The sequence below is a fragment of the Pinus tabuliformis genome, chromosome 3_2, assembly GCF_031772625.1.
Source record: "Pinus tabuliformis cultivar Carrire ecotype Pingquan chromosome 3_2, CPIR1, whole genome shotgun sequence".
NCBI classification, from domain to species: Eukaryota; Viridiplantae; Streptophyta; class Pinopsida; order Pinales; family Pinaceae; genus Pinus; species Pinus tabuliformis.
The window spans coordinates 627,446,768-627,464,613 of NC_142302.1; the positions used below are offsets into that span (position 1 = coordinate 627,446,768).

The 17,846-nt window shown below is 39.4% G+C and overlaps 1 protein-coding gene across 2 annotated transcripts in view; it reads left to right on the plus strand.

Annotated features, from left to right (window-relative positions):
• Positions 1 to 17,846, plus strand: part of LOC149182193 (ABC transporter A family member 7-like) — a 330,418-nt gene that overhangs the window by 150,912 nt on the left and 161,660 nt on the right. For both annotated transcript variants that reach the window (XM_089416797.1, XM_089416796.1), the window contains exons 3-7: positions 11,669 to 12,050; positions 12,805 to 12,884; positions 12,994 to 13,132; positions 13,229 to 13,348; positions 13,453 to 13,577. In XM_089416797.1, coding sequence (XP_089272923.1) covers positions 11,669 to 12,050; positions 12,805 to 12,884; positions 12,994 to 13,132; positions 13,229 to 13,348; positions 13,453 to 13,577 — 846 coding nt within the window. The remainder of the gene's footprint in view (positions 1 to 11,668; positions 12,051 to 12,804; positions 12,885 to 12,993; positions 13,133 to 13,228; positions 13,349 to 13,452; positions 13,578 to 17,846) is intronic.

Here is a 17,846-nt window from a genome sequence, read left to right on the forward strand (position 1 = left end):
TGTCTTGTAAAGAAGTGAAAGAATCCTTAGGACAATTGTTAAACCAATTCAAAGCATCACCCTCTGAAGAGAGGACAAAAAGACACATTTTGACATCTTCATGATTATACTGAGGGGGTCTACAATATATGATCATTATACGAGTAAACAAGCCTAGATGTCTTTTAACAGCGACTGAATCACCACTTGAGAACAAAGGTAATTTAGAAATGGCCACTTCCAGAATATCATGGAGATCATCAGTAAAATGACATGGTTTAAATGAATAATCCATGATGAATAACGAGGGACCAAATGGATGATAGAAAGAGATCTCTGCTCAAGAAAATCAAGAGATGAAATAAGTGGAGTCACCACTTGAACAATGAATCTAATTCTAGGATCCAAAAAGCAACAAACAAGCTGATATGAAAGAGGCTTCTTGTCTGGGAAAAATAAATGAAAAGAAATGGAGTCGCCACCCAAACAAGAAACGAACTAAAGAGTAGGTACTGATATGACGAAAGATAAGGTGATGAAAAGATCCAAATGATGCCAAAAAATGTTGAATCTGCCAACTCAAATGAGAGATGAGAAAGATGAACGAATGATGAGAAACGAGAAGATGAATGTCGAATAAATCAAGGACAGAAAACACTCTATCCCCGGCAACGACGCCAAAAAATGTTGTCGCATAGATTGTCACGACAACGCTCAGACCGAGGGTTGTCACCCTAATCCTCGATCTCTCCGTTTAAGCCTGTCTCCTGCGGCTAAGGGGGGTAGACCCTATGGGACAATTGATGACCAACTGTGGACTAGTTGGGTTGGGAGACACGAGGGAAAACAAGCACTTATTTGATTTTCTTAAGTTAATAGACCAGTGCCTTATGGAGTTATGGCTGAATGATTATTTATCAAATGCTTGCAGAAATATGAACTCATTAACAATCATTTACCATCAAATAACTCAAACAAAGATTAACTTTTACCAAATGCGAGATAATCGATAAATGTTCAATGGTTTAACGATATTCCAGCAATTAAAATACGAAAGATTAAATGCTTTAAATAACCACGCAATTTTAAATGCTAACCAGAGATCACATTCATATAGCTAATCTTTAAATGATCATTTAAGCATGTTTAACCCATTGTTTTAAGAAACGGCCGTTTCGATACCGAAACGGCCGGGTTGATCCGAGCCATTACCCTCTGCTGTGACCCGGCCCTTGGAACGGTTCGACTGGCCGAGTCAGCCATGACTCGGCCAACTCGGCCGTTTCTGTATTGACTCGGCCGAGTCATAACCAGTGGCCTGTAACCCCATCAAAACAACGATTTGACATTTTTTTAATGAAATTTTGAAGTGTTTGCTGATTGGTTTGAACTCCAATGTGTTTTATGAATTAGTTAAATGTTATTTGGGGTCCATTTCCCCCTCCCAAACCCTATTTAACACACTCAAATGCTCTCTACTATTGATATGCTATTCAAATTTCATGGTAATGTTAAATTCTTAAAGTAAAAGTGACATTCTCCTTAATCTTCATTTTCATCCTTTTACTTAAATTTTTAACATTACCATGAAATGACTCAGGATGTTTGAGAGTGGTTTCGGCCTCATTGGATTTCATATGGAGAAAGTAGAATTTTAGATTTCATTCAAAATCCAGCAGACTTATCAGTTTTTCAGGATTTCAGAATTGGAGGATTGCAGTGTTTCCATTGAATTTTGTCATGTATTAGGGTATGGAACTCGTATTTAATCAAGAGCACCAATCCCTCTATGTACCTTGATGTTAGTGACATTGGCTGTCGAACTCCTCTGGGATTCGCTCCCAAACCAGGAGCTTCTGAAAATGTCGCTCCCGCTCCCGTTTTCGCTCTCGCTCCCCACTTTCGCTCCTGCTCCCAACTTCCAAGTAACATTGAGCCAGATGATGTTGGCAACTCTAGCAGTAGCCAGTAGTACTGGTCACAGACTTTTGTTGTAGAGGCCATTTATAGCCTCCTTGGTTATGTGTTTTTGTTTTGATCTCTATATCATCATCGTGTATGTATTGGACAATGCATTGGGTGCCATTTTGATATAATGGATATATTCATGAGCCTACTTTGATCATATGTTGTCTTCTATCTATATTCTAATGCTGTGTGTTTGGAAACATGAATGAAAATCTTTAAAATTATGTGTTTTTATAAAAAATAAATATTTAATGTATTTTTTACAATGACCGAGTCATTGAAATCGAGCCGACCGAGTTGATACCGAGTCGGAGTCGGAGTCGGAGTCGACCCTCGGCCGAGTCGGAGTCGGAGTCGGAGTCGACCCTCGGCCGAGTCGGAGTCGGAGTCGGAGTCGGAGTTTTAAAACATTGGTTTAACCACATGAAAATGATAAACATTAATCCCACATCAAAAATCTATTAGCCTTAGCGAAATATAGCAAAATTTGGAAACGTGACAAAATATGCTAAGACCAAAAGCGACACAAAAAATAATTCAAAATTTTTATATTTTATATTTATTTATTTATTATTATTATTATTATTATTATTTTTATTTTTATAAATTTTAAGTCTAAAAAGAAAACTAAGATCCTAAATAAAATCTAATCTAAACTAAAGTCTAAAAAATAGAAAGAAACTTTTTAATCTTTTATAAATTTTTATTTTTTTTAAATAAAATAAAACTAAACTTAAAAAAAACGCAGAACAAAGAACTAAATCTTAACTTAATCAAATATATAACAATTAAAAAGAAAAAGGAAAACGAAATTTTTGATTTTTAATATATATTAAAACATACTATCCTAAGAATTGAACATAACTACATCAACCGAGACATATACAAAGCTAAAATCTAAAGCATCTAAAAAAAATTGATTTAAACTAAGAATTAATAAAAAAACCTAAATTTGACTTTTATGAAAAAATAAAAGTAAATAAAAATAAATCAAATCAAAATTGATTTTCGTTGAAGATTTTAACATGAATTCATAAACTAAATATATATATATATATATATATATATATATATATATATATATATGCAACCTAACTAAAGAGAAAAAAATGAAAATCAATATACGTATTCATGCTAAAAACCAAAACGTGCTTACAGTTGCTTGCAGGTTTTCAATGGCGGAGAGGGTTTGGAGAGGTTGCGGGAGCTGCGAATGGATGCGCACAGGTCAACGTGAGGGAGCTAGACAGACGCAATGAGGCAATCACGCGTGAGGAAGAGGAGATATTGCAGAAGAGAGGATGACGGGCTTGACTGTTGGAAAAATCGAGCAAGGAAAAGGTTTGCTGGACGTTTGCAGGTCTGGTAGCGGAATAGAGAACCGAAAGTATAGATTGGAAGGCTGCACACAGGTCTGCGAAGGTTTCAGAGAGATCGTGGAGGAGGGAGGAGTAGGACGGTGGCCTGATGGTGGAATAGTAGCGATGGTAGCTCGACAAGTTTGCGGTGAGAAGAGCGAGTAGTGAAGAATGGAGGAAGGACGCATGCAAGCTGGGCAAGTGAGGCTGCGTAAGGCAATAATGGATTGCGTAGATGAGTGAGGATCTAAAGGAGTTGTATGAGCAAAGGGTGACTGTGTGAGGTGTGCAGATGTGAAGCAGCAACCTGCTCTAAAAAAAAATTTCGAAAATTTCTTCTTGCAAATAAAAATAAACCCCGAGCAGCAAAATAATTTTGATAAACCATCAAATTCCCTCAGAAAACTAGAGAATCCGCTGAAGATTATCCCTGCTGGAAACCCTGAAAAACTTTTATAATTTATACCTGCAACCTGCAATGGCAAAAATAGAAAACCCATAAGTAAAATGTGCCAAAACAAAAAACTGAAAACCCTAAAACCAGTTAAAAAATTTACAATATTTACAAATTTTCAACTCTTAAGCAGCTAGATTTATCAATAGTCCATAGAAATATTTTCAGAAGTTAATTTTAATGTGAGATACTTCAGAAAACCCTTCATGCAATCATAAAAAATAAAAAAAATCAAATCATAAGCCCGGGATCAAGAACTCGCTGGGCTCTTTTAGAAAACATAATCCGGGAGTTGGCTGGTTCAGCCGAGAACTTCCCCGAACGCCCGGTAAACTCAAAACTAAGATTTCCTGCACAGCTTAAAATCAACCATTAACATAGAGGGAAAAACGATAGTGAAATCCAGATCAAATGGAGATACCTGCCATTATATTTCAGAATCTAAACTATCATTGAAATCCCAAAGATCAGACAAGATACCTGTGCTTGAATCAATCTTCATCAAGCTATTATCGATGACTGAAAATAAAATTATGCAGAAAAATAAAAGATCTTACAGCATTTCCAGAAAAGTAACACGAACAAGATTTTTAACCCCAAAGTCTTTCTTTATTGCACAAAAAAATGACTACAAGAGAGCTTTCTTTAGCACCAGACTCTCAGATCCAATCTGATCTCAAATGACCCCTAGCACCCTATTTAAAGGAAAAATTCCCAACAGCTAGTTCGAGTGATCCATGTCAAACTAATCTCGACCGTTGATGAGGATCAAGATTTCTTTTAATCTCATCCGTCGAATTTTTAAATGCATTTTAATATATTAAAAAATTAAAATTCTGCATTTATTTACTCAAAAATTTGACTTATTACTATTTTTTTATTTTTTATTTTTAATTATTTTTTAAATTTTTAAATTTTATTATTATTTTATTATCATTTTTATTTATTTATTTTTTTCTTTAATTTCTATTTTTTGGATCCTCGAACTTAGCCTTTGGAAAAATTACCTAGGACTTAGGACTTATGAGGGGTTTAAAACATTTTCTAACCCTCAAGACACTTTACATCATGACTTTTACAATTTTACATCTCAAGGGGGAAAACCCATTTGACATAGACCCTCATAGGGTACCCTTTTCTGCGACAGAACTATAATCTAGCAGATCAACACACTAGGATTCCCCTAAGATTCTAATGACAAAATTCATTCTGGCTTTGGGGTTAGGCTGAAGGAAAACTCTGCCGATCATGAATCGGTGAGACAAAAAACCTTCCAGAACATAGATTATCACTAGAAAATTAGGTCCACCTAGGCAATTTACATACATGACTTAGATCTGCTAAGATTATTTACAATTTACACATGCAGACTTGGTTTACAACATAACATGATCAGGTCGACAATGACTATTGAATGGGACGGACATGTCGATTAAGCGCTATCCCTTTTGCGAAAAAAGGGGTTGTACTTCTATGGGTAGTTGACACGTAGTGGTCAACACTGCCCATCATCTGCACTGCTGCATTCTGTACTGCTACCCATGGCCCTGCCATTGCCACTGCTGCATCCGTACTGCAACTCCCTCTGCATCCATGCTGTTGTCCATGGCCCTACCACTACTGCATCTACACTGCAACTCCTCTCATCATGCTGCATTGTGCTAGCCATAGCACTAATACTGTTAACTGCTGCACTACAACTCAGTTACTGAGAAGTAAGTAATTGATCTCCCAACTCTGACATTTTTATCAGGCTAGAGACACCCTTGACGCTGAAACTCCCTCTGTCGCTGACAAGTGCTCCCTCTCTGACCTCTGTGCTGTTGCAACAACAACCTGCATCTCGCACCATTGCACACCTCTCTGTGCCATCCTACACCGGTGCAACACTCTCGTGCTTCTCGCACTATTGCCTCACGTTTTCCTGGGAATCCTGCACTGTAGCTCCCTCTGTCGCTCCATCTGCATCTGCCTCTACTGACATCTGCCAGCACTGCTACTCCTCTTTGGGGCTCCCGTAGCAAGGTCTAATCCAAGAGGCTGGGTACCTTGAGGGTCCTGCCCCTCATTGCCTATAGTCCGTCCGACTACAGCTCGATGTCTCCCCACTTCCATTCAAGTGGTATCTCTGCACTCATGGCACAGTCATTGTCTGTCTCCACTTCCTTCTCTGCCCTTGCTGGCACAGCCTTGGTCTTAGAGGCCTCTCCCTTGCTCTTCTTCCATGGACATTGGGTCGCATAATGACTCATCTCCCCACAGTGGAAGCATTTGACCATGGAGAGGTCCTTCTTCTTTCGTTTCTCCTGCTTTCCCTCAGATGCTAGGGCAGCGTCCACCTCCTCCTCCTTCTTGATTCTTATCTGCTTGCTGCTGCTTACCACCTTGCTCAGCCTTCTGATCTCTTCTTGGCGAAGAGCCGCCCACATTTCCTCCCAATCTAGAAGGGTTTCCCTGCCCATTATGCTCTGGACAAACACCTCCCAGTCTTCTGAGACTACGTTCAGGGTTGTTCTCACCATCAATTCTCAATCCGGCGTTGCTCTTATGGAAGTCAGCTGATCCCAGATCTCCTTCAATCAACCGAGGAAGGGGTCGATCTGTTCTCTCTTCTACATCTGGCATGACCGCAGCTGATTTTCTAGTAAAATCCTTCTCTGCATAGAAGTATGCTAGTACAATATCTTTAGGGCCTCCCACATCTCATTTATCGTTTCCTTTTCGGCAATATGTGGTACTACATGGTCCTTGACCCCGTCAAGGATGATGCTCTTAGCCCTCGCCATTGTCTCCTCGTACTTGTCGTTATTAACTGGGTCAACTGGGATAGCTATCGTCCTCAAGGCAAAGTGCTTGACACGATTCCTATCTAGAATGGATAGGATTATGGCCTTCTAGACTACGAAGTTTGAGGCTTCGTCCAGTTTATCTTGGTCTCTTACCCCGTTCACTGCCATATCGTTGCTTCTCTACTTCCCTCCTAGAAGTTCTCCATGTGACTTTCTTTGAGCCTCGATTTCCCTCCTGGAAACCCTTCTGCCAATGTCAAGATTCCCCCACTCCGATCCTTAGTGCCGCTGCACCACTAATCTAGATTTCTTGGCTAGAAACCCTCGGTAGCAACTCCTTCCTCCTTGGCCTTGCCTTGTTAGGTATTGTTCTGAATACAGTACCCCACCAGCTCCACTCTGCAACTTACCCACAGCCTCCTAAACCCCAACAAACTGAAAGTTAGAGCTCCTACGCTCTGCGCAATCCCGCACCGGCAAATCAACATCCTCTGCCAACTACGTCACCCCTCTTGGCCTCTGCATGGCTCTGTGTGAGCCTATTTTTGCCTCCCTCAGCCTCTGCACTGCCTCTTCCTGGCTCAATCATGATGATGCAAGCGCTGCATCACACCTTCCTTGCTGTTACTCTGCTAGGAACAACTTCTGTCACTCGGGACAACTTTTTTCTGCTGTTGCTGTTCTGCTCGGCTGATGTCCTCAATTCTCCTGTGATCTGCAACCACGCTCTGATACCATGTTGGAGTTTCTAAGTTTGACACGTTAGAAACCCTTCATGCACTTTACTGATTTATTCCTACCTACTTGTTATGTTAATTAACAAGTTATTTACCATGTAAATACTGGAAATAAATACAAGTACATGGTCAACACATTACAGATCATCAACTAAAGGAAATAGAAACAAGCACACAAGTGACACTGTTGTTTTTGGAATAATGTCCCTGGAAAAACCCAATGCGGAAAAACCGGTGCAGCTATCTAAGGGTTTGATTTATTAAGAAGTTTTAGAATACAATCTGGGTGCCAAATCCAGCTCACCCAACAGAGAAAAATCTCGGCAGTAGTACCTCTCTACTCGGAAGCAGATATTCCGGTTGAAACCCCGGATAAACACTCTGGTAGCTCCAAAACTCCAATCTACCCCACGAAATCCCAACATCAGCCTCTAGGGACTGCGTTAGCCTCTCTCTGGCCCAACGTCACTCTGCCCTGGTCTGCGTCAGCCTCTGGAGGCACTACATCAACCCTCTGGCCCTCTGCATCACCCATGCTGGCCCTCTGCATCACTCACGTTGGCCCTCTGAGGCAGTATGCAGCTCCTGGCTGGCTCTGCGTGAACCCTTTGTTGTTTCTGCATCCTTCTCTCTGTGTACTGCGCTAATCCTCCCGGTGCTATCTCTGCCTCTCTGCTTCTGTATTCACTGCCCCTCAGCTGCAACTCTGAACACTCTGAACTTTCTCAGCAAACCCAACCCCAGAAAGTCGAAATCTTAATCTCTTGGTGTGTTCTCCAAGTGACCCTCAAGCCTCTTCTTATACTTTTCTCGTTGACAAATCAACGACTGAGATTAAGTCCCTAATCAACGGCTAAGATTAGATTTGGCTTGATCCATGAATTTTGGACCATTCTAACACAATTTTATATTAATTCACATTAATATTTTATTTTTCCTAAGTTTAGACTTAGGGACTTCATTAAAAATATTAACTATCTTAATATCTCCCAAATTGTTTAGAATCTGCCCAAACCCTTTGTAGGTATTGGAGATCTCATGTGCCTTAGCCTCTCCACCAATTTTCGTGGCTAGAGCACGTCCGATGCTACCCCAAATCAACAATAGACCCATGGCTACTCTAATGATCACCGACTGGAAGAAGATTGATGCATCAGATGACAAGGATGTTGATCCCACCCTATACAGGCAACTCATAGGGTCCCTAATGTATCTAGTCAATACAAGGCCAGACATTTGCTATGCTGTTAACACCCTCAATCAGTTCATGGTGGAACCGAAGAGGGCACATTGGGCAGTAGCCAAACACGTTCTCAAGTATTTACAGGGAATAGTCAATTATGGATTCTTGTACACCAAAGGTAAGGATATCAGTTTGAGTGGATTTACTGATGCAGATTGGGCAGGAAGTTCAGTGGATCAGAAAAGTACCTTTGGGAACTGTTTCAAAATTGGATCAGGAATGACCTCTTGGTGCAGTAGGAAACAGAAGTCTGTGGCTCTGATCTCATTTGAGGTAGAATATATGGCATCGAGCATAGCTTCGTGTGAGGCGATATGGCTTAGAAAACTGCTTGCAAACCTATTCAAGGGAATATGGAGGCGACCAGGATCATGTGCGATAATCAGAGTTGCATCAAGTTCTCTGAGAATCTAGTGTTTCATGATAGGTCGAAGCATATTGACATCTGGTGTCACTTTGTTAGGGACTGTGTCCAACGAGGAGCTGTACAATTGAGCTACACTCCTATAGGAGAACAGGTGGTGAACATCCTCACCAAGGCCCTTGGAAGGACCAAGTTTGACTACTTTATGGAAAAGATGGGGATGGTAAAGAACCCATTTCAGTAGCAGAAATGGGAGTGATAACAGCACGGATGCAGAGGGAGTTGCAGTGCAGATGCAGTGTTGGGAGAAAGGACCAACAACAGCATGAATGCAGAGGGAGTTGTTGTACAGATGCAGCAGTGGCAGTAGCAGAGTCATGGGCAACAGTATAGGATGCATCAGTGCAGAGGATGTTGGGCAAGGAGGCTTAGCATCAGCACAGGGATCGATGCCGGATGATCAAGGTGATACTCAATGAGGAGTATTACTAGAGCACAGTCCTCACTAAGAGGGAGTGTTGATTTGTGGTAGTATCAGATGTGCTCTAGCCACGAAAATTGGTGGAGAGACTAAAGCACATGAGATCTCCAATACCTAGAAATGGTTTGGGCAGATTCTATACAGTTTGGGAGATATTAAAATAATTAATATTTTTAATGGAGTCCCTAAGTCTAAACTTAGGGAAAATAAAATATTAATGTGAATTAATATAAAACTATGTTAGAAGGGTCCAAAAGTCATGGATCAAGCCAGAGTTAATCTTAGCCATTGATTAGGGAATTAATCTCGGCGGTTTATTTGTCAACGAGAAAACTATAAGAGGAGGCTTGAGGGTCACTTGGAGAACACACTGAGGGAGACTAGTCAGTTCAATTTCTGGAGCAGGGTTAGCTAAGAAATTCGAACTCGTGGTCTGGTGAGCAGTCAGGAGGCAGCAAGTATGGAACAGAGAGACAGGATCGGCCATTGGAGACCGGCGCTGAGGCAAGAGAGGCAGAGGCAGGGCATTTCAGGCAGACACAGAGGCAACAGGAGATTGCGCATTCACTAGAGGGCTTGGGTGGGTGACACAGAGAGGCTCAAGGTTGACGCAGAGTGTTTGGGAGCCACACAGAGGTCAGCCAAGCTGACGCTGGGACTGGGAGAAGTGGTTGATAATTTTTCTCTTTGTGGGTAAGGCAATTTGGCACCCTGTTGTATTGAAGAATTGCTGAATAATAAAATCTTCCCTTGCTGCACCGATTTTCCCACATTGGGTTTTTCTGGAGACTGTTGTCCAAAATATCCGTGTCAATGTGTTGATTCTTGTACATGTGTTTGTTTCTGTATTACGGTGTGATATCTACATCAGAATTTACTTTAATGTTTATTGAAGGAATTTCATAAATAACTTATTGAAGAATAAGTAGGAAAAGTAAATCAGATGTTGCAGTGATAGAATTTTCACGTCTTGCTAGTATTCATATTTGGGAACCTTTTCTTTGCTCCTTTACCTTGGGACATTCCCTTTTTCACATTATTACTCAAACCCTAAGTCTAGCATACCCTAGTGTAGCCTTCCTAAGGGATGCAATTTGCCTCTTCTTCATTGATTAAGCCTTGTTCCTAAGTTGTGTCATCTTGTGGAGGACGTTTGTGTCACCTCACCCATCAACCTAGAATATCTCTTAGGTGACCTATTTATATACCAGGACTCCTCCCATTGGTGAAAATCCATAAAGAGAAGGGGGTTTTGGCTGTGGTGACAGTGGGTCATTACCCCATTGTTGTCACTTAGTTTAGTTCCTTCCTTGTATGGTTACCCCTCTACAAGGCTTGCTAGATTTTGCGGTGACAAGGAGCATCATCAGTCTACTATTTATGGAGAACATTGGATGTAATATGTAGAATTGTTGTCTATGATCAGGGTCATTGGAGAAAAAATCCACTCTAGTAACTCCTAGATGTGGGGCAGAAAAAGCCAAAAGTCACACTCAACACTTCTACATTCGTAGAGTAGCCATTCTAAGAGGGGTTCCCTACTTGAGAGATCAACATACTAAACATTCATTGATATGTATTGAGTAATCTTGGGTAGATCTGAGATCCTTTCAAACAACATGCACGAAGCATGAGGAGAGCGGTGCTATAGTCTCTCTAATTAAAGAACTCAATTCATCATTAGTTATGAATAACTCATCAATGACTAATAACTAGTCAAACAATGAACCAGAGTCTAAAAATATAATTGCTGAACGTAGAAAACTATAAAAAATAAGAAATGAAAGACACTATGGCTAATCACTAGTCCATCAATAGTGTAAAAATAGACACTCCTAAAGATAGGAAACCCTAACATTTTTGAGAATAGGGTTGGAACAAGAAAAGCTGATACATCACCCAGAAAATATGGGAACTCAAAATGGAGTGTTATATTCTATTTGTGGAAAATAATGCTTGCCAATATGAAATGATACAAATTTTGCCAATTAATTCTTTATGTTCCTACACTAAACAATATGTCTAAGAATATTAATCCATGGTCCATGGAATACAACATGTTTATCATAAAAATAATTCATATTATAATCATAGACTATTTAGATATTTGTCAAGAACAGCTAAAGCAACATTCGTCATGGCTAATTTGTTTATCAATTTTTCAATGGTTGAAATGTAAAGAAATTTTGGGTATGGTAACATGGTAAGTTAGTGTATTGGCTGGACTCTAATGCTAAGAAGGATGTTGTATTTTATGCAATAAGACATATATTGATAGAATGCTTTTTGTTGCAGAAGCGCAATTTGAGAACAAATGCATGTCTTATCATCTTCCCACTTCTACTATGTCTCGTGCTCTTCATCCTGGAAGTGGTGGTTAACATTTTACTGATTTCCCCAAGTAATCATTGTGGTTGCAAACATGTACAAACAAATGGGACTGGTGTCTTTCAAGATATTTGTGGTAGACAATACTCAAATTTAGATCAAGCTGGCTTTTGTTCCATACCACGCCCTTCAGAGTGGCCTGCATTCCTACAAGTTCCAGGGCCTCAGTATCGAGCTGTAAAAACTAATTCAAGCAGGTTCACAGGCCTGCCAGATGATTCTTGTTTGATAAACAATTCTTGCCCTGTGACTTTACTTTACACAGGGCAGAATAAATCAATGGCAGAAAGTATGTTTTCCTGGCAGATAATCTCTATTTTTGTTCATTAACATGATGGAAATAATTTATTCGTTCATGATCTGCTATTTATGTTTATCACCACAGCACAGATTTGTAGTTATTTGATATTTGCTCTTTTTTGGCATATGGTATAAAGATATTTCACACTAGCCTACAGAAATGTAGAGTGAATTGTAAATTAGCACTGGAACGTTGTGAGTTTTTTGATCTATTAATATTATTTTTTTATCCTCTATGACTGAAATATGGGGGGCTATGCATTATAGTATTTTGAAATACCAAATAAATACCACTCACCCTTGTTGGAAACCCATCATAAGATGCTGCCCATTTTTTTAATGGATGTTTCATGTCAACATGAACACATGTATGTTGACATGTGAAAGCAAGCCTTTGGCTAAACTGCCAAGACTGGGGGGTATCTCTTCTGCCAAATTTCCCAGGGCTTGCACCTGCCCCCAACTGCTGTTGCAAGTACTAGTACGACAAATGCAAGAACAAGCACAGGCATGTCCTAGGTGAGAATTGAACCTTCGTGGGGGCCTTAACAGATCACTGCTTTTACCAACCCAGCAAGCCACCATTGACAATTTTATTTTTTGTATGTCTTGGGTCTTTGGAGTCTGCACCAAATAATTATTACTCAAGAGATGTTCAATTGGCCATGTGAACCATGGATTAGCATGTTATCTGTATTCCTGGTGATCAATATGATAACTGATATAATTAATTATGTTTTCAGCCTTGGCTGGGAATCTCGTAACAAATACTTCACTGACAAATTCTTCAGGTCTACTAGAAACATTCTCAGTTCTGATTCCTGTGAGTTTTTTGTTCTCTTTGCTTCTGTAATTGAATTGCCTTGTTTACTGTTAAAGCAATTTCTAGGGGGTAAGAAATCAGAAATTTTAGGACTGACTCGTTATTTCAGGGAACTGATAGCACGACTCTAGAAACAAACTACATTGAGCCTGCTTTTACGTCCAGTTCTCCATCATATGTGGTTCAATCTTCATGCTTAGGAAGTCCGCATTCTTCAGTTTCCTTTCAGCAAGATACATTTACTATTGGTATGCTTTTGCTGCCTCCTTTGTGGCTTAAGATTTCTCCCATGTTCGATTTTCACAGGATTTTAAGATTTTATAGCTTTTTTGTTGCAAATGCAGAGTTCCAATGTGTGGAAAGTCAAGTGCTATGGCGTGATAATTCCTCAGTTATAAACGACGAACTTTTCCAAGGTTATCTTAAAGGAAATAATGCTAGGAAAATCAATGAATTTGTTGCTGGTAAGTCAAATTTACTCTAGCTGCATGTCATCTAATTTTGGATTTTTCTCTGCTTTAGTTTGTATTATTTCAATTATTGAATTGTTCTAGCTACTTATTTGCAGCTTATGATTTCATGAACTCAAACACAAAGAACTTCAATGTGACTGTCGGGTACAATGCAACATTTAATAATGCAAATGGAAATAACCCATATGACCTGCTGCGGTTACCGCGGTCTGTAAATCTGGTATGCCTTTTTACAAGCTAAATAGTAGGATAATGTTGCAGAGTACATAGCTAATAATTTATTGCAGTGCAAAAACTGAATCTTATATTATCAAATTACAGAAATGCATTATGTATACTTGACATATTTTCACCCTTTTCCAACCCAGGCTAGAAAAGCTAACATATTAGACCGAGTCCCATACTCAGAGTCCAAAATATACTTCTAAGTATTGAAGTTTTTAAGTTTACTTAGTTAGAAACCCTCCATGCACTTTATCTGATTTATTCCTACCTACTTGTTCCGTTACTTAACAAGTTATTTACAATGTAAATACTGAAAATAAACACTAATGCATGCTCAACATATTACAGATCAACAATTGAAGGAAACAGAAACAATCACACCAAATGACACCGTTATTTTTGGACCAATGTCCCCGGAAAAACCCAATGTGGGAAAACTGGTGCAACTATCTGAGGGTTTTCTTATTAAGCAATATTAGAGTACAATTTGGGTGCCGAAACTGGCCTATCCAACAGAGAATTTCCTTGGCAGTAATACCTCTCAGTTTGAGACAAATCTCCTGGCTGAAACCTCGGATAATTCTTCTGGCAGCTCCTCAGCTCCAATCTATCCCCAAAACCCCAACGTCTGCCTTTCTGGACTGCGTGAGCCTCTCTTTACCCAGCGCTGGCCCTGCGTCACCCAGGATGGGTCTGCGTCAGCCTTAGGAAGCCCTGCGTCAGCCTTAGGAAGCCCTGCGTCAGCCTTTGGCCCTCTGCGTCAACAACGCTGGCCTCTCTGAGGCTCTGTGCAGCTCTTGGCTGCCTCTGCATGACTCTGCGTGAGCTCTGGCTGCTACTGCGTCACTCTCCCTGGCTACTGCACCGCTCTTCTGGCATTATCTCTGCCTTTCTGTCTCTCTGTACTCAATGCCCCTCAGCTGTAACTCCGATCACTGATTCTATCTCTCTTAGCAAACCCCGCTCTAGAGAATAGAATGACTGATCACTCTGGTGTACTCTCCAAGTGACCCTCAAGCCTCCTCTTATACTTTTCTCGTTGACATATCAATCGCTGAGATTAAGTCCCTCATCAACAGCTAAGATTAGATCTGGCTTGATCCATGTCTTTTGGACCATTCTAACACGGTTTCATATTAATACACATTAATAGTTGATTTTCCCTAAGTTTAGATTTAGGAACTCCATTAAAAATATTAATTATTTTAATATCCCCTGAACTGTTTAGAATCTGCCCAAACCCTTTTTGGGTATTGGAGATCTCATGTGCCCCAACCTCTTCACCAAATTTCGTGGCTAGAGCACATCCAATGCTACACAAAATCAACACTAAAAAGGTGGTCATTATTATAAATTTGAATTGCTTGTTAATGGAAGAGCCTATGAGACACTAAATGACTTTCACAAAATATGCTTCCTTCAAAAGTATATTTACGTTGATTAGACCAGAGAAAAGAGGGAATTTCCAATCTAAATATGGACCATAAGTTCTGGAAGACAGTGGTTCTTAAAGAAGAATCACCAAGATCTGCCTTCCAATGGAGAGCCAAGAAAACAGAGAGAAAAAATGAAGGAATATGTCTTCCAAAATGACATGCTTGACGTCTTCCTTTCTTCCATACTACACACAAAGACCACTTGTAAGTTATATACTAGATAACTTCTATTTGATCAACATAGCTTGAACAAAAATACACCAATCAGTTACTCTAATTTCAAAAGCAAATGGAGATCTTCGTAGAGCATAAATTCTCGTAAGCCACCTATATTCTGGGTCATTCAACCCCGATCCAATTTACTTTGTCAGAAATTACTGATCTTCGTTTTCGCTATTAGCCACATGTATGGTGCATGTGTATCATATCTTTTATTGGGCCTGCCATTAGGCGAGATATTCTCTCCCCAACTAAGATAATTATAATTTCAATCCAGCTAAGATTATCTCCTAGATAAAAAAGCAATGTAATGTCAGATATCCATATAACATCAATTCTTGTTAGCCACCTATATTCTGAGTCATTCAACCACCATTTACTTTACTATGTCAGAAATCAAAAGTCTTTGTTTTGACTCTTATCCACATATATTGTGCCTGTGTATTATATCTTTTATTGGGCCTGCCATCAGGCCACTTATTCTCTCTTCAACTAAGATAATTTTAAATTAAATCCAATAATGTTTATCACCTAGGTCAAAACCTGATATAATTATATTTTGCATGAAGTAACGAATTCCTAGAAATATTCCTTTAGGAAAACAAATCCCCTTTGTCAAGTTCCCAAAGATCTGGCCTTGTAAAAATGCCTTTCGCAGTAAGAAATTTTATTCACCCTTAAAGAGAGGCCCAATACTAGAAAAACATTTATAGCACCAGATGTTATTGAAGCCCAAGTCTATCATTTCTGAGTGCTTGAAACTTCCATGAAAGATAAGGCAACTTGCCAAGCATTCCAAATGCTCTTCAGAATAGCAGAGCTCTTAATGATGAAGAACAAATTATTAGAAACCATATTCGCCAGGCTATAGCTTCCTTTAATCCCAAATATTTGAGATGCTGAACTAATCAGTGGCTGAGAAGAACTTTTTTGTGGGCATCAACTTGCAGTACTTTTACAACCCATTTTGTAGTCAAAACCATACATTGTTTATGAACAATTGTCATGCCTTGTTACCTGTTGGGAGGTACCTGTTGCAGACGCTACAACAGGCTCCCCAAATTTTCGACATCATTAAAATTAGTAGCCCCCCCCCCCATATTGAACATTCAAAGGAATAAGTTTCTCAATTTTCTAAGTCCCTTCTACTTAGCAAAATCTTGCACAAAAACTTAATCACATCTTATCTAAAAATTTTGCGACTAGTCACAATCGCACTTTCAACTCATAATTCATTCAACGCACTTTTTCAACCTAGTCGCAATCACATCTTGCAATACTAACTTGCACCAAAGAAACCTCTCGCACCGCCCTAGCTCAAGTCACAATTTTCCCCACGAGGGCACATTTATTGTGCCTATCAACACTTGTGTGGATAAAATCTATATGTATGGGGCATCGCCCATTTCATTTTCATCATGTCATTTTGCTCTGAGGCCTCTGAATGCTCAGTGTAAATTCCCGTCGCAGATCGCCCTTGCCACTACAACTCGTGATTGCGACTGAGCGTTGGATCGAGGTACGCTACGCATCTTTGTTTTCGTTTTTGCGATTTTGTCTTTTGAACATGTCTTTTCGTATTCTAAATCACTTCGCTTTTTCATAATCAATAGTAAATTGCTATGGTGTGGCTCATAAGATACCTAAAAAGAATTGAACAAATGAGAGTAGGTAGATGGCCTAATGTTATCTTCAATGAAGGCATCAGTGAAAGAAAAAAAACATGGATGAAACAAAACTACACATGGATGCAAAAATGGAATATCTACCTCAATGCCTGTCCCCAAAATAGCAAGGAGCTAAAGGATTTTTGTAAGAGCCGAGAACAGATGCAAAGAAAATAGTAAGGGACTTATCACGAACTTGTAAACAATTTCCTAAAATTGACAAAAGCAATTAACAGAACTGTTGAGTTACCTACCTGTGTCGCTGCGGTTGAATAAGCTGTGTCCCTGCTGTTGAATATGCCTCCAGCTGTGCTGCTACAATTACCAAATGACCAATTCCACCTAGCCGAACTGAGCAGGACCTGGCTGCTCAATCCAGTAAGCTTCTTAACAGAAGCCCACTGTCCCCCGTGCCCAGAACCTCAGAACTATCAAGCTCTTCTTGTGGCTGAATACCTCCTCCTTCAGAATTCTTCCCTCTCATTTTTGTGTCCCCTTCCCAAATCCATGTCCCGTGGTTTTATTCTCGTGTTTGGCGGTGGCCGCCCTCCCATCTGCAGCCACCGCTCAACCTGTTGATGACACGCCCTGTCTTACGTATCCCTCCCTTGTCTCATTTAATGTCGTGAATGAATATATTTTATGTTTTGAAACCTTATGATATTTTATTAAATATTCTTGTAATATCTTATACATCGTATGTACCACATTAGGATTTAATATATATTAAACATTATAAACATTATTTTTAACATATCACCTTGTTTTAGTATATATTTGTTTTAATATAACATTATAAACTTTATACTTGGATCCCCTTTTTTTTTAATTAATTACTTATATATATTTTAACATTTAAAATATTAATTTATTAATACTTAACATTTATTTTATTAATTTATTAATATCATTTTATCAATAATCTGGAATATATAATATATA